Source organism: Canis aureus, chromosome 12 (assembly GCF_053574225.1).
Source record: "Canis aureus isolate CA01 chromosome 12, VMU_Caureus_v.1.0, whole genome shotgun sequence".
Taxonomy (NCBI): Eukaryota; Metazoa; Chordata; class Mammalia; order Carnivora; family Canidae; genus Canis; species Canis aureus.
The window spans coordinates 26,262,729-26,284,288 of NC_135622.1; the positions used below are offsets into that span (position 1 = coordinate 26,262,729).

General features: G+C 38.3%; 1 protein-coding gene across 4 annotated transcripts in view; it reads left to right on the forward strand.

Annotated features, from left to right (window-relative positions):
- The window catches only part of RMND5A (required for meiotic nuclear division 5 homolog A), a 63,451-nt gene that overhangs the window by 2,731 nt on the left and 39,160 nt on the right, over nt 1-21,560 (forward strand). For all 4 annotated transcript variants that reach the window (XM_077843187.1, XM_077843188.1, XM_077843189.1 and 1 more), the window contains exon 2: nt 17,690-17,832. In XM_077843187.1, coding sequence (XP_077699313.1) covers nt 17,690-17,832 — 143 coding nt within the window. The remainder of the gene's footprint in view (nt 1-17,689; nt 17,833-21,560) is intronic.

The following is a 21,560-nucleotide window of genomic DNA, read 5'->3' on the forward strand; positions in this document are numbered from 1 at the left end:
TACAGTATTCTTATGTGTGAAGGCAGACATCGTGCTTTGGTATCTAGATTATAGGAATTTTCAAAGCAGGTAATTTCTGATATTCTTTGCTAGTGATGTGGTGTTTATTACATTTGTATCTTAGATATACCCTTCCTAAAGTCATGTCTACTGAAATCTGAATTTGGAACTCCATTTTCAAGTTTGAATATATTTGTCTGGGCAATTGATCTTGTGAGCTCCTATGATCTGAGAGAGGGGCTCCAATTGGGACCATCTGTCTGGGCTTTGGATCTCATTCTCTGGAGTTGTGATAATATTCTTGTAAGAATATGATGTGAATAAAGTAGAATCTTGGGAACCATATAGATCATGGTATCATACTGATGGTGAGTAACTGCCTGATTCAGAAATACCTTTTTAGCTATGGTCAAGGGATTAGTTAAGTTTTTAAGGATGATTTATATTTTCTGATGTTTATACGCTTTTTTTTTTTTTAAAGATTTTATTTATTCATGAGAGACATAGAGAGGGAGAGAGGCAGAGACACAAGGCAGAGGGAAAAGCAGACTCCATGCAGGGAGCCCGATGTGGAACTCGATCCCAGGACTCCAAGATCACGCCCTGGGCTGAAGGCAGGGGCCAAACCATTGAGCCACCCAGGGATCCCCTATTTTTCTTATGTTTAAATATCTGTTTTCCAAAGTGTGAACAACTGTACTAAATGAGGACAGAATGAGTTAGAATGGTTTGTGGTGGAAACTGATTTTACTAAATGGGTTATTTAGTAAGTCTGTTGACGACCCTTGTCCACTCTCACCACTTTTATTCCAGATTGTGAATAAAATCTGGCCAAAGGGGGCTCACCTGGCAACTGGCCTACACATAGTCCTGCAGTGAGCCCTAACATTTCTTTCATCTGCTCTAAATTGCCTCTACATAGCCTGAAATTCTTTCATATAAATTTTCTGTAATTAATTATTTTAAAATGCATTTGTCTTCATTCAAATACCTTTTGGGAGAAGAAGGGTGATGTGGATGGTCACTCACACCTGGTGGATTAGTTTGTACTCTGCCATTTAATCTACCCCTAACCAAGTCCAGTCTGGGAAAAGGAGAATCTTTTTTTTTTTTTTTTTTTTTAAATTTATTTATTTTTAATGGGAATGTGAGGCCTAAGTCAGAGGAGTCCTTTGAGAGTATAAGGCTCTGACAGTTAAGTGCAGGCTTTGGCTAGGTCATAGCCATGGAGTTTTAGTATTTGAGGGGCAGCATAGCAGTAATAGAAGAGAGAAGAGGCAGTAAAGAATGACAGCGAATACTAAAAAGAAGTTCTGAATTCTGATCATTCTTCTTCCTGAAGACTGATTGACTTAAAGGCTTTCTTCAGGCCCAAGAGCTGCCTGGGGAACTTCAGAGTGGTAGATTGGATGATGGGGGAGTGATCCAGAACCTGCTGAGTTAGGTGTCTGAAGTAAAAGGGATTAAAGAGGACTGTTCACAGCAAATGAAAGGTCTGTGCTGAGGTGTTTGGGATGGGAAAGGAATACCATTTTTAAGCTTAATTTGCTAGAAGTTCAAGGATTGTACCAAGCTCGGATTCTTAACCTTACTTTGATTAAACTTTAGATTCTCTTAATTTTCTCAACTTTTTGGAAAGAGGAGAGAGCACTGTTATTTAGTTGTACCAGCTTTTCAGTGAGTTTCCCTGTGCATATGAAGTTTGGTCTAATTTAAGATGCATTGTGATTGATACTATTTGGTGATCATTCCCAGTGTGCCCTTGATCTAATTTGGGTAATGCACTGGTGCTTCTCAAACTTCACTCTCACATGTGTGCTCTTGTTTTTCAGATGGGTTCATGGTTTCACTTACGTAGATTTATCTTCACCGTAGGCACTGATATTTGTGAAATCATAGATTTGGTGTATTAGATAAACTATTAAAAGTAAATTCATGACTATTAAAATACTTCACATACCGCTAAAATCACCATTCACGTCAGTAGTGTGGGAATCATTCTTTGGACAAACCTTGATTAACAGATAATATGGATAAATTTTTGTGACTTGATTTGTAATTATTTGTATGGTTTTTAGCATTTATTTTTTTTTCTCTTGGCAAATATATTTTGTTTCCCATCGGCACTTGTATGGTAGAAGGGAGAACAGAAAAGAAGTATATGTCATGTATTGCTGATACTCTATTTTCACATTTGGTAAATGGAGATTAGACTGAAACAATAGGGTAGCATTCATAACATGTTTGAAGTGTACTAGGAAAAGTACAAAAGTACAATCTTTGTAGGAGTCAAGGGTGTGTCGTATTTTTAAAAGTTATTTCTAGTCTAGGTGGCTACCTGGGTGGCTCAGTTAGTTAAATGTCTGTTGATTTCAGCTCAGGTCTTGATCTCAGGGTGGTGAGTTCAAGCCCCATGCTGGGCGTGGAGCTGTTTTTTTTTTTTTTTTAAACAAGCTATTTCTGGGCTGTTATAGGGAGTTGTATCTGAAAATGATTCTCATTTTTTTTTTTTTTTTAGTTTTCTAAATTTAGATTTTATTTATTTTGAGATAATATGTTCAAATGGTATAAATTCAAATGACAAAAAAAGGATACCCAGGAAGAAATCTCCCTCCTACTCTCTTTTTATTTCTGGACTACCTAGTTGCCTACCTCACAGATAAATTCTAGCTTCCAGGAAAATTTTTAAGAAAATTCAGGGGAATAATAATTTGTCACTATTCATTTTTACTTTGAGGCATTGGACATGCAATTCTACTTACTGTGATTTAGGCTTAGTGTTATTGCAATTTGCAAGTTGGTAAAGACAACCTGATTTGTAGGAGTGGTAAACACATATATTAGCTTCTAGAACTTGCGTGTTTGTGTGGTCTGACTCTTAGTAATACTCATTCAAACCATAATCCTCCATCTTTCTTTCTTAGGTGAATCAAAGAGAATTTAGTTACCAGTTGCAGAACTGCTTCCAGTTTTTAAAATTTGAAGGTAACAAATGAGAAAGTAAATAGACAATTATAAGCATGAAAGAAAAAGCAAATTGTGGTGGCCATGTTTTAAAATAATTTCTGTGGTATGACTTGTTATCAGTAGACAGAAAATTGATTCAGGGTCACATGGTAGGTGTAACTCTTCATTCTAGAATTGGAGTTGTATATATTTTATATATATATAAATAGGGATACTTTTATATATATTTACATATACATAAATATATTATAAAAGTATGCCTATTTATATATATATATAAATTTCTGTGCTTTTCAGAGCCTACCAGGGATGAATATATTCTATTGAATAAATATTAAAGGATCAGGATTTGGTAGACAAGTGGTTTGTTTATTCAGCCTTATTGTTTGGGGTACTTGGAGTAGGCTACAATATCTGATCTCTCAGCTTTTTACTGAATATTTAACAAGACATTATTAAGAGAAGAAGGTCTTTAAATTTGAATTGAATAAAATTTGATAACTACATTTAACGTCTATTTTGGGAAGTAGCAGATAAGTAGGTCAGAAAAGTTGGAGTGAATAACAGTAGTCATTGTTCAGATACCCTAAGAAAAGAATAGACTAGTTAGCAAGCTACCTGGGCTGTATTAGATGGTGAGAATAATAGTAGGTTAGTGTTGGTATTTCCAGTTAGGTTTAGAAGCTGATTTAACTTTGTCAGCCATTCCTTTCCAGCCTTTTAGGAGATAATTCTTTGTTATTTGGCACCTTATTCATTCAGACTAGTTTGTTACTCGGGAGTCTTTTGATTGCAGGTGACAGAATAGTTTTAATTAAAATGGACTTTGTTCACTTGTGACTAAATAGGCTGAGGTAATGCCAGGTAGCTCCAGAAGCAGAAAGAATGTTATAAGGACTAATCTTTTTCTCTTCCTCACTCAACTGTGCTTTCCATGGTCGGCTTCATTCTCAGAGGAGCTTTCTCCACATGGAGGTAAAAGTGGCCAGTGGAGTTCATATCCTATATCACAGTGATCCCAATGACAGGAATATGCTGTTTTTTTTCCTGCATTTTCAAACATAAAATTACCAGAGAGTATCTATATTGTCTTGGTTTGTAAGCTTCTCCCTCAATCAGTAACTGGGGTCAGGGCATGGAATCCATTGGCTACCTTGGGCTCTGCTTACCCTGTGTCAGGAGATGTACGGCAATGGAGAGAGCTCTAGAAAGGAAAACTTGCACCCAGACAAAAGTGATAGATGTCTGTTATAGTTGAGTAGCTACAAGTTATACCAATAACAATGTCATGAGGTGTTTTCTATTTGTATTTTTCAACTTTTGCCTTGCCTCTTAACTATAACCTTCATACAATTCAAATACTGAGTTGCTAGTGCAACTTAATTTGTAGATTTAAAAAAATACAATTTGGTTCATGTTACCTTTAGGAATTTACTTGAAATTGCTTGTATGCTTTACGTAGTAAAATAATTTTCCTAAGGTTATTTTATCTTTTATGTAGTTTCTAACACTGGATAATAACATTGGTGAGAGAGAAACTTGGCAACGCTTCTGTGATATGATCATATGAGGGTATATAGAGAAATTTCCATCCTTTCCATGTCTTAGTCTCTTAGTTGTTAGGAGAGTGAAAATGGTGTTTTGGTAAACTGTTCACTTGGGACATTAAAACTCTCTTGTTTTTATTTGGGGTCCTGCTTCTTCATCTGTAAAATATTTTAAAATGACCCTAAAATGCACTATAGAGGAGAATTCTAGAGCACTCTAGTCGCTTTGTATTGGAGCCCCATGGTGCTCTGTGTAATCCCTAGAAGTTGATAGATACCAGGGACATGATGCTCTCTAAACTGGAGATTTTTTTTTTTTAATCTTCAAGAGTTTGTAGAAAAATGGCAGAAACATCTGGCCTTCCTCTTAGATTAGGTGCTAGTCTAATCTCTCAAGGAACAGAGACTAGAATCTCCAGCAGGACTTGAGACTTTTAGAAATATACTTTGATCTTATTTGGGTTTGGTGATTATATGGCTCAGCTCAGAATGGTTTTTAGGGAACAGCGTTCTGGGAGTCCATATGGCTATAGTGCAGTGTCTTCTAACACTTAAGATTGAGCCTGTATACTAATTTCTCATTTTGAGGTATTTGTGTCCAGCTGTGTATCATCTTTGATGAGCTTGCTCTATCTGTGGGGTCCATATAGATTTAATATTTCATTATTGATTATTTGAAGGTATTCAGAAGGAGATAAGGAGTGACTTGGAAGAACCACCCTATGTGGCCTCATCCTTCTGGAACTTGGAGGCTGGTTAGGGAGATAAGATGAGTCTGCCACTTAGAGAGTAGGCCACAACATTTTGTCCTTATGAGCTCAGGAGATCTGGGTTTGCCACTGCCACTTTACTGGTTTTATAATCTTGCTTAACCTGTATCCTCTTCAGTAAACTGGTAATTTATGTCACAGAGTTATGGGAATTGAATAGATAATGGATATAAACTGGCTTTAAAATCTGAAAAGATATATTTGTTGTGTTTAATGTCTGTGCCTTTTTTGTTTTTGTTTTTTAAGGTCTATGCCTTTAAGCAGTGTTAAGCAGTGTTTTAATTGGGATACTTTGACATATCTTTATACTGGTGTATGTTAGCTACCATTCTGTGCCCAGTGGTCTGCCTGACACCATAAGGAATATTCAAAAAGCATAAGAAAGTCTTCAAGAAACTTCAGTTGGATAATGAGATCAGACTTTTACATTTGAGATGGGGGAAAAAACCATGACCATGACACAGTATAAATAGCAGTGCTTCTTTTGGTACAAATACTAGCAGATCAGAGAAATGGGAAGAGAAGAATCTGTTAGAAAGAACTGCTGGTGTGTGTGTGTGTGTAAGAGAGAGAAAGAGAGATTTCAATTGAACTTTAGAGCACCTGGTCAATAGTTATTAATTGCCAATTATATGTGGAACTAGGCTAAATCTTGCGGGAGTTACAAAGGGCAAGCAATTGTTCTCATGCTCTAAGAACTTTCTGTCTAGTTAGGGAGATGACACTGGTATGTTTTTAACAAACAGTGCCTGGTAATGCAAGGCCATGTTTATAGGCCAATGCTGACTGAATGGTACAGGCAAAAAGGAGTGGGATTGGAGATAGAGAGTCCTCTAATCTGTCAAGTTTCAATAACCGAGATTGAATGTGGATAGTAGGAAGCCAGAGTGGTAGTTGGAAAGAACAAAGGTGCAGAGGAGTGAGAGTACAAGAGGCATTCTGGGAACAGCAAAGGACCAGAGCGGGGAGAAATAGGATAAAAGAATTAAAATTAAATTAGAATCAGGGTTTATACAGTCACAGATACCAGGGAAAATAGGAGACTGGGAAGACCTTGAATGACTTGGGTGCGGGGTACATTTTGAACAGGGACATGATCTGAGACCATTTAGCAGCATTTAGGTGGATTGGAGTTGTAAGTACTGTTTGGCTAGAGGCAAGATGACTAAGTGTCAACTTAAGACCTGATGAAAGAGGGATCTGTCTTTGGGTAGTAGTGGTAGAGATGTACAGGGACCCATGCATGGGATCTCCTCAGGGAGGGAATTAAACAGGACTTGGTGTTGTGGTTGTAGTCTGGCAGGATGGGAGAGAAGGGTTGGAAAAATCAATGATTATTCTAAGATTTGAGCACGAGTGGACAGGTAGACCATATGGAACCAGGAAGAAAAGTTTATGAGAGGGGAAGGTAAAATTTGAATTTGATTTTTAAGTGTGATTTTTATACTTAAAGACTACAAGAAACCTTATCTGGTTCAGCCCTTCATTTCAGAAATACATAAGGATATGGCTAGAGATTAATTCTCTGTATTTTGAATTTGAAGGGAATGAATAGGCTCTCCAAAGTGGGACTGTCTAGCAGACATGTAAAAACTGGTGCTGTGTGTCCTCTTTTTCTTGTCATCTCTCTCAGTTCTTGCCTCCTCGTGTATTTTTGAAGCCTTCCGTTTCTTCCCTATGCCAGTCATTTTGAGCTCTCTGCTCTAGAATCGCTATTAGTCTGTACCATGTAATTTAGCCTTTTTTTTTTTTAAGGATTTATTTATTTATTCATGAGAGACACAGAGAGAGAGAGAGGCAGAGACACAGGCAGAGGGAGAAGAGGGCTCCTTGAAGGGAGCCTGATGTGGGACTTGATCCTAGAACTCTGGGATCATGCCCTGAGCCAAAGGCAGATGCCCAACCACTGAGCCACCCAGGCATCCCTAATTTAGCTTTTAAATATAAATTTACTCTCTCTCTCTCTCTCTTATGGTTGGTTTTGCAGCACACTAGACTATGATTTGGTATACTGCATCAGGACACACCTGAGTCTGCATTCTGTTCTGAGAGGTCTGGGGTTGATCCCCAAAATACTGTACTTTGTAGATTTGCCACCTCTTAATATGCTGAGAAAAGTTTGTTTTGTTTTCAGTGTATACCACCTCTAGGAAAAAAGGAGTATGTTCTATTTGTGCCTTTTTTCCCCCTCCTCTGAGTAAGTACTGTTAGGATTATGTTTACTAAACAGATTTCTTTGTAGTCTCATAAAAACTTGTGTGCCATTTTATTTTCCACTTAATTCTAAATTTAAGACTTCTGTCCATTTTATGAAGCAGAGTTAACTTTTAATAATGCAGATGAACTCAAATGCAATATATGTAGTATTTATAAACTTGAATATTTTATTTATTTATTTATTTTTTTAAACATTTATTTATTCATAGAGACAGAGAGAGAGAGAAGCAGAGACACAAGCAGAGGGAGAAGCAGGCTCCATGCAGGGAGCCTGATGTGGGACTCGATCCCAGGTCTCCGGGATCACGCCCTGGGCTGGAGGCGGCACTAAACCCACGGAGCCACCAGGGCTGCCCGTAAACTTGAATATTTTAAAATTTTTTCTGCCTCCATGATATTCATAAGATTGCTAATTCAGGTCTTAGTGATTTCTAGGGAGTGCTACTATTTGCTTCTACCAAAATATTCTAGTCCTAGGTGGTGATGTTTTCAGCCATTTTGGACATCTGAATAATTAATAATCATCAGAGTTGATGATTTTCTGTGTTGTGCTTCACCATTTTTTTATAGTGTGCTTTTAATTATAGGGGGGTCTCATCTCTCATGTGTTTGACTCTTAGGCAGCATGTACTTCATCATGTAATTGACACCTTTACACTAACTTTTATAGACCAAATTAGAACTTTTGATTATCGTCCATGAGAAGACATATCAAGCTATACCATTATAGTGCTGCCTACCAACCAGCTGTTTAGTTTTAGCAATATTATCTTTCTTTAACAGTGTGTACAATTATTTGAGAGTTTTTTTCCTTTCTGATATCCTAAAAATAAGTGGCAAACAAAATCGAAAATGCAAACACTGAGTAGGGATGAGAACATTAGTTTTCAATCTTAATATCTTTGTCTTGATTGTGTTAGATGAGCCAAAATGATGAGTAAATCTTGTCATATAATCGGACATATGGTTGTCTTACTTAAGCCATGTGATTAGTAATGAAGGAAAATAATTGAACAAGTAAATGTACAAAATGATAGAACTATATTGAAAAGTTACTTATAAAACCAAGCAATAATTAGGAATTTTGTAATTTTTCCCTTTGCGGGAACTAGGCACTCCTTTTACTGTGTAAGTTTGTTCTACCTTCCTACATTCTGACTTGGGTACAGTTTTATAGGAACATATTATGTACCAAAGTTGAAATGTATTTCGTTTTTTTTGACAAATCTTGGCATAGCTTTCTTTTACAAACACAGAAACTGTTACCCAAAACACAAGCCTATTAATTTTTTCCCCATGTCTACCTACATATTTTAGGTTCTTTTTTTTTTTTAATTTTATTTATTCATGAGAGACAGAGACATGGGCAGAGGGGGAAGCAGACTCCCTGCGGGGAGCCTGTTCTAGGACTGAATCCCAGGACCTTTGGATCATGACCAAAGGCAGATGCTCAACTGCTGAGCCACCTAGGTGTGCCCCATATTTTAGGTTCTTGAGGGAAGGGATTGGTCATTACTTGGAAAAGGGAAGATACTTAACAACTGGGGGGGGGGGGCTCTCTTCTAGGAGTGTGTTTTATTTGGATATTGGGGTGTGTGTATTTATTTATTCAGTATTTGGAAAATTTAGACCATAATGCTATTGCATAGTACATACTAAATATCCTGGAAGGGAGTAGAAGATCAGTGAGGTGCTGAGTGTGAAACTGCTGGTACTTCAGTGGGTATTGGTTCAGAGTGTGTTGGTAGTGCCAGAATCTCCAATGCTGAGAATATGTAATTGATTAGGGGCCCTTGGCTGGTGCAGTCAGTAGAGCATGTGACTCTCCATCTGACGGTCATGAGTTTAAGCCGCACATTGGGCATAGAGCTAAACATTGAAGATTAAGCAATCATATTTTCTATTTTCAAGTAATTTCATGGAGGTAATAGACAAATATTTACAATGAAGTATGAAACTCTGATAGGTAAATACAGGTATGGGATGCTATGGAAACAAACGTTTTTTTTTTTTTTTTTTCTTTTCTTTTCTTTTTTTTTTTTTTAACAAACGTTTTTCTAATTTATTATTTCTTTGAAACTAATAGACATAATTCCTGAAAGGCTAGGGAGTGAAGCCTTAGGGCAGAGCTTGAAGTCTTAGCTGGGCTTGCTAAAAAATGGTTTAGAGTGAACTCAGAAATGTTAATTTAGTTTGTCTGATTTTGGAAGAGACTATGACTATTGCACTTTCTGAGAATATCATCCTTAAAATACTTTTATGTTGTATTGAAAGACTAACCATGTGTGTTGGTTCTTTGCTTGGATTTAAAATCTCTCATGGATGTACCAATTATTTTAGCTGTTGAAAGTGATTTTTTTAAAGATTTTATTTATTCATTAGAGAGAGAGAGGGAGAGTGAGAGGGAGAAGCAGACTTCCTGCTGAGCAGGGAGCCCAACATGGAGTGCAATTCTAGGACCCTGAGATCATGACCTGAGCTGAAGGCAGACGCTTAACCAGCTGAGCCACCCAGGCGCCCCTAAAAGTGATTTTAAAAAGTACTTTTGCGATACAGCCACTTTAGAAGACAGTTTGGCAATTTCTTACAAAAGTAAACATTACTCTTACCATGAGATGCAGCATTTTTGAACCTTGGTATTTACCCAAGGGAGATGAGAACATACTCATACAAAAAACTGCATACATTGTTTATAGCAACTTTATTCATAATTTCCAAAACTTGGAAGCAACCAAGATGTTCTTCAGTAGGTGAATGGACAAAGTGCAGTATATGCAGATAATGGAATTTTAAGTGCTAAAAAGAAATGAGCTGTCAAGCCATGAAAAGACATGAAAGAGTCTTAAATGCATATTACCAGATAAAAGAAACCAATCTGAAAATGCTACATGCTATGTGATTCCAACTATCTAACATTCTGAGGAAGGCAAAACTGTGGAGACAATGATTGCCAGGGTTGGGATGGAAGAGAGAAATGAATAGGCAGAGCACAGTTGATTTTTAGGGCAGTGAAAATGCTCTGTATGATACTATTGTGATGGATATATGCTGTTATATATACATTTGTCAGAATCCATGAGTGCAGCACCAAGGGTGAATGAACCCTAAGGTAACCATGAACTTTGAGTGATAATGATGTGTCAGTGTACATTCATCCTTGGTTTGTTTGTTTGTTTGTTTTAAAGTACTGTTCTGGTGGGTGATGTTGATAACGGGAGAGGCTATGCATGTGTAAGGGTAGTAGGTATATGGGGAATCTGTCCCTCCCTCAATTTTGTTGTAAACCTAAAACTCTCTTTTAAAAAAGTCTTTTTTTTTTTTTTTAAGATTTTTTATTTATTTACTCATGAGGGACAGAGAGAAGGAGAGAGAGGCAGAGACACACGTAGAGGGAAAAGCAGGCTCCAGGCAGGGAGCCTGATGTGGGACTTGATCCCGGGTCTCCAGAGTCAGGCCCGGGGCTGAAGGCAGTGCTAAACTGCCGAGCCACCTGGGCTGCCCTAAAAAAAGTCTTTAAAAAAAAAAGAGTACATGTAGTCACTAAGTGATGAGCACTGCCTCAGAACTGTTTCTTTCATTGTTGTGTATGGGTCATGAGCCCGGGAAGGTTTATTTAAAGCATTGAAATATGCAGTTGGGGGCACCAAGTGGTTCAGACTCTTGATTTCAGCTCAGGTCATGATCTCAGTCATGATCTCAAGGTTGTGAGATCCAGCTGTGCTTTAGGTTCCATGTTGGGTGGGGAACCTTCTTGGGATTCTCTCTGTCCCTCTTCCTCCCTCCCCCCACTTTCTTTTGCTCTCTCTCTCCCTCTTGAAAGAGAGAGAGAGAGAGAGAGAAAGAAAGAAAGAAAGAAAAAGAAAAGAAAAGAAAAGAAAGAAAAGAAAAGAGAAAAGAAAAGACAAGACAAGACACAGTTGGCACATGACTTCATCCTGGGTAAGGCCACCACAGTGGCCAGCTGGGATTCTAACATCTTCACATCTAGTTTAGTTAGAGTAAAGATGACTATCACAGTTGTTCCCCAGCTTTATTTCTAGGAACTGAATCTGTTTAGATTTCTTTCACAGAAAGGTTCTTCTAGAAGCAGTTTTTGTTTTCAGACAGAGAAATAAGAACATTAGTCCCTTTAGGACTTAGAGATTTGGTCTCAGTCAGTTTGATTATTATAGTGATTTCTAAACCTGTTTTTACCTTTGGCCGCTTTCCACTAAATCCATTTGAAATGCATTAGTGGAATCTTTCTCTTTGAGCAGGGCTTTCCCAGGGTTCTCTTTCAGATGATTCCATTATACTTTTCTTACGCTTCCAAATATATTGTAGAAATTATTTTTCCTTGGGGCATACTGAGAATTCTCAATGTTAATTAATTGACCTTATGCTACTAGTATCTGTCATTTATAAACTTTAAAACCAAAAAGTGTGGGGTCTTATAGATGGTTAAGGAAAGAGAATATATGACAGCAACACCAAACTTCAGACCTTTAAGTTACTGAGATTTGAAAATATCAATGGATTTCAGGGTTGGGGCATAGAAGTTCAGTTGGTAAATTCCAGATGACCTCTGTCCTCCAGTTTGGTCTTTGTTTTTTTGTTTCTTCAACTTTTTGCTTACTTTGTTGTCTACTGACTGTAGAAACAAACATGATGGAATGGGTAGGACTTATGGCTTGCATTTTTAAGTTTTTTAAAATTGAGAAATAGCTCACATCCCATAGAAGTCTCCCTATTAAAGGGTGTGACTCATTGGCTTTCAGTATATTAAGAGATGTGCAGCCATAACCATTATCTAATTCCAGAACGTTTTCATCACTTCCAAAGAAACCTCATGCTTATTAACATCATTCTCCATTCTACCCTTCCCCAGCCTCTGGCCTCCATGAATCTACTTCTGTCTATGGATTTGGAGATTTCATATAAATAGACTCACACAATATATGATCTTTTGTATCTGACTTATTTCAGTCAACACGGTGTTTTCCAAAGTCTTCCATGTTGTACTATGTATTAGTGCTTCGTTCCTTTTTATGGCTGAATAATAGTCCATTGTATGGATAAACCACATTTATCCATTTGGGCATTTGGATTGTTTCCACTTTTTGGCTAGTATGAATAATGCTGCTGTGAACATATGTTTTCATTTCTCTTGGGTATGTGTACCTAGCAGTGGTACATACCTGTGTCATATGGTTACTCTGTTTAACTTTCTGGACTGTCAAACTATTTTCTTTAGCCACTGCACCATTTTACATCCCACCAGCAATGTGTGAGGGTTCTAAATTCTCCACATCCTCCCCAAACTCTTTCTGTTGTCCATCTTTTTCAGTATAACTAATCTTAGTGGGTGTGAAGTAGTTCTCATTGTAGTTTTGATTTGCATTTCTCTTGACTAATGATGTTGAACATAATTTCCTGTGTTTATTGGTTATTTGTCTTATTCTCTTTGGGGGAAAATGCCTATTCAAATTCTTTGCCCGTTTTTATTTTTTAAAATATTTGAGAGAGAGAGAGAACAGGAGGAGGAGCAGAGGGAGAGGGACAAGCAGATTTCTGTGCTGAGTGTGGACCCCAACACTCACTCAGTCCCAGGATCTTGAGATCATGGCCTGCACCGAAACCAAGAGTCAGATGCTTATCCAACTGAGCCAGGTACCCCTGCCCATTTTTAAATGGGGTCATTTATCTTGCTGGGTTGTAACAGCTCTTTATACATCCTTGATATTAGACCCTTATCTGATATATAAGCTGCCAATATTTTCTGTCATTCTGTGGATTGTCTTTTCACTTTCTTGGTGGTAGTTAAAGCACAAGAGTTTTTAGTTTCGATGAAGTCCAGTTGAACAAATGAAAGAATTACTTATTTCTCTGTCTTTTTATTTATTTTTGTTGTTTGTGCTTTTGGTGTCATACCTAAGAAACCATTGTCCAATACAAGGTCAAGAGTACATCCATTTTCTCCTAAAAATTTGATAGTTTTGGCCCTAACATTTAGATGATCATTCCATTTTGAGTTAACTTTTGTATATGGTATGATTCCTTTGTCTATGGATATCTGGTTATTCCAGCACCATTTGTTGAATATGGCATTCTTTTTAACTGTTCTTTCCTTGATTTATTTACCATCCATTCAAATACTTAGATTAATGGCATGTGAGACTGTGAAAGGCATATGATAAGACAGGTTCTTATTGTAACTATTTATCCCAGTCTTCCTTCAGGATTTATATATACGTAGTTGAGATTGGTGATGGAATTATCTGTGAAATTGTTCAGTGGGATATAGTTTAGTGCCAGAGGAATGGTGGAGAGAACAGAATTCATCAGGAATTGGTAAGACTGAGTAAGTCTATGAGCAGAGAGGTTCATAGACGAGATGAAACCACTGAGGTTAGGTAAGACTTAGATACAGAAATGGCCAGAGTTAGAGCTACTGAAGCAGATTCTTTTGACCCAAGGTGTATGGAATACCTTTCAGACAGATTTTGAAATTTTTCTTAATTACCAAGTCTTCTCTTAGCCTCAATTATTAGAAGTTGGGAGCACCTGATACATACTTTGTGCAATTGTATCTAGAGATGAGGGCAGTGTTTATTTTGGCTACATCATATTGGGTTGGCTACCTTATGGGCACCCAGTATCTTTCTCTCTTTGCTCATCTTTTTATTTCTCTCAGTGGTTGTCACTGAACTAGACTTATATTCCTTCTTCACAGTCCCTACAACCTTCGAGGTTTCTTTTCTTGAAACTTTAGAGAAACTATTTTGTTACAGTCACTGGTAACTTCCATATTGTAAACCCAGTGATCAGTTCTCAGTCTACATCTTGACATAGCAGAGCATTTAGCACAGTTGGTTACTCCTTTGTCCTTGACACATTTTCTTTACTTGGCTTCCCCAGCACCGTACTTGATTTTCCTCCTGTGTGACAGTGTTTTCAGTAGTCTTTGTTAGTCTTCTTTTCCAGTTCTACTTCATCTTGATCTCATAAACTTGGGAGTTTCCAGGACTCCCATATTTTATCACTTCTTTGTGTTTGTACCAGCTCTTTTGATGATTTCATTCAGCCTCATGGCTTTATTTATTTATTTAAAGATTCACTTATTTTAGAGAGTGAGAGACCATGGGAGGGGGGAGGGAGAGAGAATCTCATGCACATTCATCACTGAGTGCAGAGCCTGACTTGGGGCTCAATCCCAGGACCCTGAGATCATGACCTAAGCTAAAACCAAGAGTTGGACACTCAACTGACTGAACCACCCAGGTGCCCCTAGCCTCATGGTTTTAAATATCTACATGCCAGTGACTCACATATTTGTATATCCAGCTCTGTTTTTGCTCTTGAACTCCAGGTTTATAGATCTAACTTACTCCTCCGCATGTGCACTGAGGTGACTCACATATCAAATTTAACAAGCCCGAAACTGAACTCTTTATCTCTTCCTTCCTCTCATACCTGCTCAACTTTTAATCTTTATCATTCTAATTGAAGACAACTCCATCTTTCTAGTTGACTTAAGCTAAAAAGTTAGGAGTCATCTCTGAGTCCTTTTATTCCCTCATAGTAAGGAATCCTGTTGGCTTTACCCTCAGAATATATCCAGAATCCAGCCACTTCTCACCACCTCTACACTTTACACCTTGGGTTGAGTCACTGCCCTCTTATCTGGATTGCTGCCACAGCCTCCTGACTTTTTGTCCTGTTTCTGTTCTTGTACTCCTGTCTTGAGCCAGAATGACCACACTAAATTGTGTCCATTTATACATACTCTCTTCAAAACCTTGTAGTGGATGATATACCTTTCACTCAAAATAAAAGCTAAAGTCTTTACCATGCCAAAAAGGCCCTGCAAGATCAGGACCCCCATTATCTCTTAAACTTTCTCTCCTCCTGTTTTTCTTTGCCAGACATCTGCTTTAGCAAAACTGCCCTTTTTGCTATTCCTCAAATAATCTTGGTATATTTCTTTTCTTTCTTTTTTGGTATATTTCTATAAGGATTTTTTTCTCTCAGCCTAGAATGCTTTCCCTGAAGAGGAGGAGAAATAATTTTCCTTTAATCTTATGAGTTCTTGACTGAGACTCCTATAATAAAAGGCAGATTATAAAGAGAAAAACAGTTTATTAACATGTATACCTTATGTATACATGGGAGGTTCCCAAAGAAAAATGACTAACTCAAAGAGGTGACTTAGAATTCAGGCTTAAATATTATCTTCAGGTAAAGACGAAAGAAGGGTGTAGGGAGGCCAGTTTATCAGGAAAAGCACAGTAAACAAGACTAAGATTTTTAGGGAGATATAAGTCTAAACTTTCTTCATTGATAAGTTTCTTATGATTTAGAGCCATTCTTTATCTGGTGTAGAGAGAGACACTTTTACTAATGGAAATTTCTCTCATAAATGTAAATCTCCCTTACAAAGGGAAATTTGTACTCTGTTTTCAGAACTTTTCCTGTATCTGCTGCTTCTCACAATAATATGCTTGAAACAATCTTTATGCCAAAGAAGCATATTTTGGGGTAGCAGATTCGGCTACCCTTCATCCCCACAGTAGCCCTGTGGCTGATTCCCTCATTTCTTTCAAGTCTTTGCTCAGATATCACTTTCTCAGTGAGGTCTATTCTATCCATTCTAAAATTGCAGTTGTTCAACTCACACCATCCAACTCTTTTACTCTACTTTTTCTCCTCCTGTAACATATATCTTTTGTCATATAACTGACTTATTTTGTGTTGTTTATCTTGCTCACCAGAAGGTAAGTTTTAAGGCAGGGATTTTGGTGGTTTTGTTCTACTGGTGTACTTGTCACATAATGAATACTCAATAAATGTTTGTTGAATATTCATTGAACATCCTAGGGCTACTGTATTTTGGGATTGTTCTTGTTCAGATTCTTGAGCCCCATCCCAGACCTCTTGAATTAGATAAATGGGGTGGAGGTCCAACTCCTTTGTTTTAACTAGTCCTTCAGGTGCTTCTGATGTAAATTAAAGTTTAAGAAACACAGCTATATCATAGTGAGTAGGAGTTCAGAAACCAGACCTGTTGCTCAAGGGTGGGGACTTGTGATATATGAGGTAATTGATGAATGTTCGTTCTTCCTCCGTCATCTCCCTTTTTCCTGAGGACATAGCATTGGGAAAGAGGCTATAAACTGTAGTAACTTTCAGTTGATTTATTGTGTGTATCAAGGTCCCCAGGATCACTTTTAGGTTCCAGTGATCTCTAGGAGGACACATAGGAATCAGCATGTAGTCACATTCATGGCTAAGTTTATTACAGCAAAAGGATACAAAGCAAAAATCAGCCAAGGGAAAAGGCTCGTGATGCAAAGTCCAGAAGAAACCAGGAGAAGATTTCCAAGAGTCCTCTCTCAGTCATGTCCTGTCATGTCACAGAGACAGGACACATATAATTCCTCCAGCATCAAATTGTAATAAGTGTGAAGTGTTGTCTACTAGGGAAGCTCATTAGAGACATAGTACTCAGAGTGTTTACTGGGGACTGGTCATATAGGCACCCTCTGCATAACACATACCAAAATTCCAGACTCTCAGAAGGAAAGCAGGAATTCAGCATAAGCCACATTGTACAGTTTGGCATAGTGAGCCACTCTTATCAGTTAGGGTGGTGGGAACCCTTATCAGTTAGGGTGGTGGGAACCCTGATAAGAATGGCTCACTATGCCTTATAGATGGGAATATGTTAACTCTTTTTCTACTATGTTCACTCTTTTCAACATGGTATCCAAAGAAGTTTGTTTTTGTTTTCTACTTCTTTATGTAGAATATAAAGCATTTAGATTAAATCTCTCTTTAGAAATTTTAGTAACAATGAAAATGTTTTGAGAATAACCTGAGCCGTTTAAGTGGATTGAATACTGAGTTTATTCAGTTAGACGTTTTCTGGAAAATGCCTTGGCAGTATCACTCACAGTCTGTGCTATTTTAGTAATTACAAAAGTGGCTTATTTCATAGTATAGTTTTCTTACTTATTCCAAAAAGTAAATTAAGATAACATTTTTTCAACTGAATGCTAAGAAAGTTATCTATGAATGTGACCATCTGCCTCAAAGCAGATATTTTTCTTCACTTCCAACTTTCATGTTCTAAAGGGCCTACTTGAAACTTGCCATCTTTGAGTTTTGCTTTCATGAGTAACCAATCTTTCTTTCTTTACTTTTTTATAGGCCAAGATGCTGAATTATCAGGGACACTTTCACTTGTTTTGACACAGTGCTGTAAAAGGATAAAGGATACTGTTCAAAAATTGGCTTCAGACCACAAAGACATCCACAGCAGTGTTTCTCGGGTTGGAAAAGCCATTGATAAGGTACGATGTTGAAGGAAGTGTTCGGGATTTTTTAACATCCTCCTTCATCTCCTATCACTGCTCTGATAACATTTGCTTTCTCCAATTTTTTATGCTGTTCTTTTTATCCTGGCCTTTCATAACTTTTGCAGGTTTGGTTTTACTATGTTATTCTGAAAGTATTCTGTTACTGTTAAAAAACAAAACAAAACAAAACAAAACAAAACCAAACAAAAAAAACCCACCACCACAAAAACATTTGCTTAAATGACTATAGTTCCTAGTACCATGAAGAGTAAATTTCCAAAGAAATTTTTACTCCTGTGAGGGAATGTGTTTACAGAAAGTAACTTCAACTACTTCCTGAGTAGTTCCCTAGCCGTGACTGTCTCTCTTCTGGGGTGATTAGGATAACACCCTTGCATCTGTCTCCCCTGCATCACCCTGTCGTCTTCCTGTTTGAATGCTATTCCAGTGTTGCTTTCTCTGTGAGTGAATGGGTTGGTTGGTAGCCAGCAGGGCCAGTCTACTTCGGTTGGGTGATTGTTCCGGTGACAATGACTCTTTGACTTAGTGGTTTACTTATAAGTGGTTATTTTTTAGCACTGGGCCAGTTTTGCTCTTGGAGCTCATAGTAGGGCCTTAAAAGGGCAGGGCCTAAGGTTACCATGTGATACCTCTGACTACATCAGCCATTGGAGAGTTTGTAACTGTTTATGGATGTTTTTGTTGACACATTGTAAACTTCTGGGAAGGTAGGAAGAACTTTTAGGTGAGCTCTTTGTAGCAAAAGCAGTGTATGAGTTGCTTAATCTGAATGTAGGAGAGCTAATTGCTATGATGTGGGTAGAAACTCAAGGAATCTAGAGGGTGACTTCGTCTAACACATGGGTAAGCCTACCTGTTAGAAATGATCCTATAGAGCAGTAGTATTGATAGGCAAGATTTGAGGCAGAACTTTCCGTTTCTAAGGAGATATTGTTAACTGGTAGGTACATTGTGATCAGACTATGTGTAGAGGGGCTCTAAGGATTGGGTAGCTCTGATATACAGAAGTGTTAGTAACCTTTCAGAGAACTTTCACCACTCCCATAGTGCTGAGAGTTTTAACTTGGCAAAAGAAGCCTGAGAAGTAGTCTTGGCAGCAGCAACCCCATCTTTGGATTAGTGATAGCATTTGCTAGCAAAGGCTGAGAAGGCAGTGAGTGTTCTCCAAAATAGCTTTAAGGTTGTGATGCCTGTTTGGTGACTCAAAGAGAAGGAACACAGCTTTGGAAGTGGCTTTGGCATGAGACTTTTGGGGGGCCATGGCTTGGAAATCTTCAGTTGGTATGTACTAGCTTATGGGCTCACTGGAATGGTCATGGGGCACTTTAGAGAGGGTTTTAAATCACTGTGGGGGAGGGACCTTCATGTTCTCTAGGTAGTGTTTAGGAAGCTTCAGGTTTTGGTGGCTGACAGTAACCAAGGCAATATCGTGATTGATGGTTCAAACCCCTGGAAGTTCTAAGAGGCATCTACTTGATCACTAAACTGCCTGTAGTTGGGGATCCCTAGGTGTCTCAGCGGTTGAGCGCCTGCCTTAGGCTCAGGGCCTGATTCTGGAGTCCCAGGATCGATTCCCACATCAGGCTCCCTGCATGGAACCTGCTTCTCCCTCTGCCTGTGTCTCTGCCTGTGTCTCTCATGAATAAATAAATAAAATCTTAAAAAAAATAAATAAACTGCCCGTAGTTAAGACAGAGGGTAGAGACAGCAAGACCAGAAGATGCCATGATAGTGGGAAGAGCTGAAGTTTTCATAGCCAATCATATAGAAAGTATGTGAGAAGACATCCCAGATTTGGGATAGGTGAGGATGCCCGCAGCAGCCATATCTCAGGTGCTTGGATTACTGGCCATTAGGATCTGGAGCATTTGGACCTGTAATTCATCAACTTTGTATTCTGCCACTGAGGGAGTGACCATGTGTTACATTTCCTGGATTGTGCCTGGTGTCCTATCAAGTTTTTAGAACTGAGGCTCCTGGGTGGCTCAGTTCCTTAAGTGGCTGCCTTCAGCTCAGGTCATGATCCCAGGGTCCTGGGATGGAGCCCCACATCAGACTCTCTGCTTGGCAGGGAGTCTGCTTTTCCCTCTCCTTCCCCCCTTTTTTTTTTTCTCTCTCTCTCTCTTTCTCTCTCCCTCTCAAATAAAATCTTAAAAAAAATTCTTTTTTAGAACCTTCTTTTTACTCTTATCCCCCTAGCTACTGATGACTTGCAGAGCATATCTTCCTGACCTAGCAAATCTTTACAGGTATTCATAATGGTTGTCTGATACATTGGCTAATCTTTAAGGTAAAGTATTTAAGTGTATTTGGTACTAGAACAAAAGAATCCCTTTGACAACGGATACCAAGGGAATGCATAGTGAGGACTCTACATTCTGGCTTTTTTGGTGGGGATGTGTTTGAGGCGAATGTTCCTAATTATATATTTTATTTACTCATTTCTCTTTTGAGGACATATTGTGATGTACGTTGAGGTTATAAGGGCTTTTTCAAGTAAAAAGAATTTTTTTTTTGTAGTTGCTGTGAAAGTAGTTTAGGTTCTAGGTGACCTGGATTCCAGACTCTTCTGATCCATCCTACGAAACTACATTGCTAAGTTGATACTGATAAATGTTTGTTGAATTAAGGTCCTGGGGCGCAGAAGAAAGCCTGGACTTTCTTGGGGGGGGGGGGGAACTAAAATTTTATTATGTGCACACAGTGGCCCAATAATGAAATTGAGACCTAAAGAAATAAAGCAGACAATTTTTATACATTTTAGACAAAGACACTATAAATTTGTGAGGAATTGACTGGATAAGAAAACAGATGTTTGAGAGTTTTAATTAGTAAGGAATTCTAATCAGAATTTAGGCTGAGGTAGTAGTTAGAAAAATATAACAAGGTTTGTTTATAGCTTTCTTAGCTTTCAAGTTCCAATCTCTGGTGATAAGGATGTCTTTTCACTATATAGGGTGCATATTTTTCATATGGGAGATTTATTTCCTTCTTTCAGAGGGACAAAGGAGAATCTGAATGTCCATGTACCAGCTGTTTCTCCAGTAACTTTTATTTAATTATTATGCTAATTGGGATGGCCTGCCTTTGGCCTCAATAGTACTTCATAGATGTTAATTCTTTTAAAGATGGGAAGCCTGGATTTTCTAGCCCAGTTCTCTACCATCTTCCAGTGCATTTTCTCCCTCCCTCCTCCTTTTTTTTTGAGGTGGGAGCATCTCCCTTGGCCTGAGCTGAAACAGGAAGCTCTTACCCCACTAAAACTACTAGATCCTGTGCTTCTCACATTCTGTGGAAGCACAGGTTCCACAGGAAGGAAGTCTGTGGAGGTTCTTGTCGTACAGGATTCCACTGACTCGTCTTCCCTCTCTTTTAGTTTGGACCTGGTGAATTTGTACAAGCTCCAGGGCCACCTGTTGTAACAAGGCTGGGTGTACTCCTGTGGGCTGGTGGTGAGCAAACAGAATGAAGCTGAAGCCATTGTGGCACAGGCTTTTAAGTATCACAGACAGACTTGAGTAATAAACTGGAATGCTGTCCAGCAGCCTGTGAGCACCCTGTTATGGACACGTGTTCCCACCCTGCCAAGAGAAGGACAGAGAAGCTGATGACTCCTTTATGATCAGGCTGGTTTTGAGTGAGGAACATTAGTAAATTTTTGACATGCTTAATGATTTTTTTCCCTTTAATGTTTTGATGCT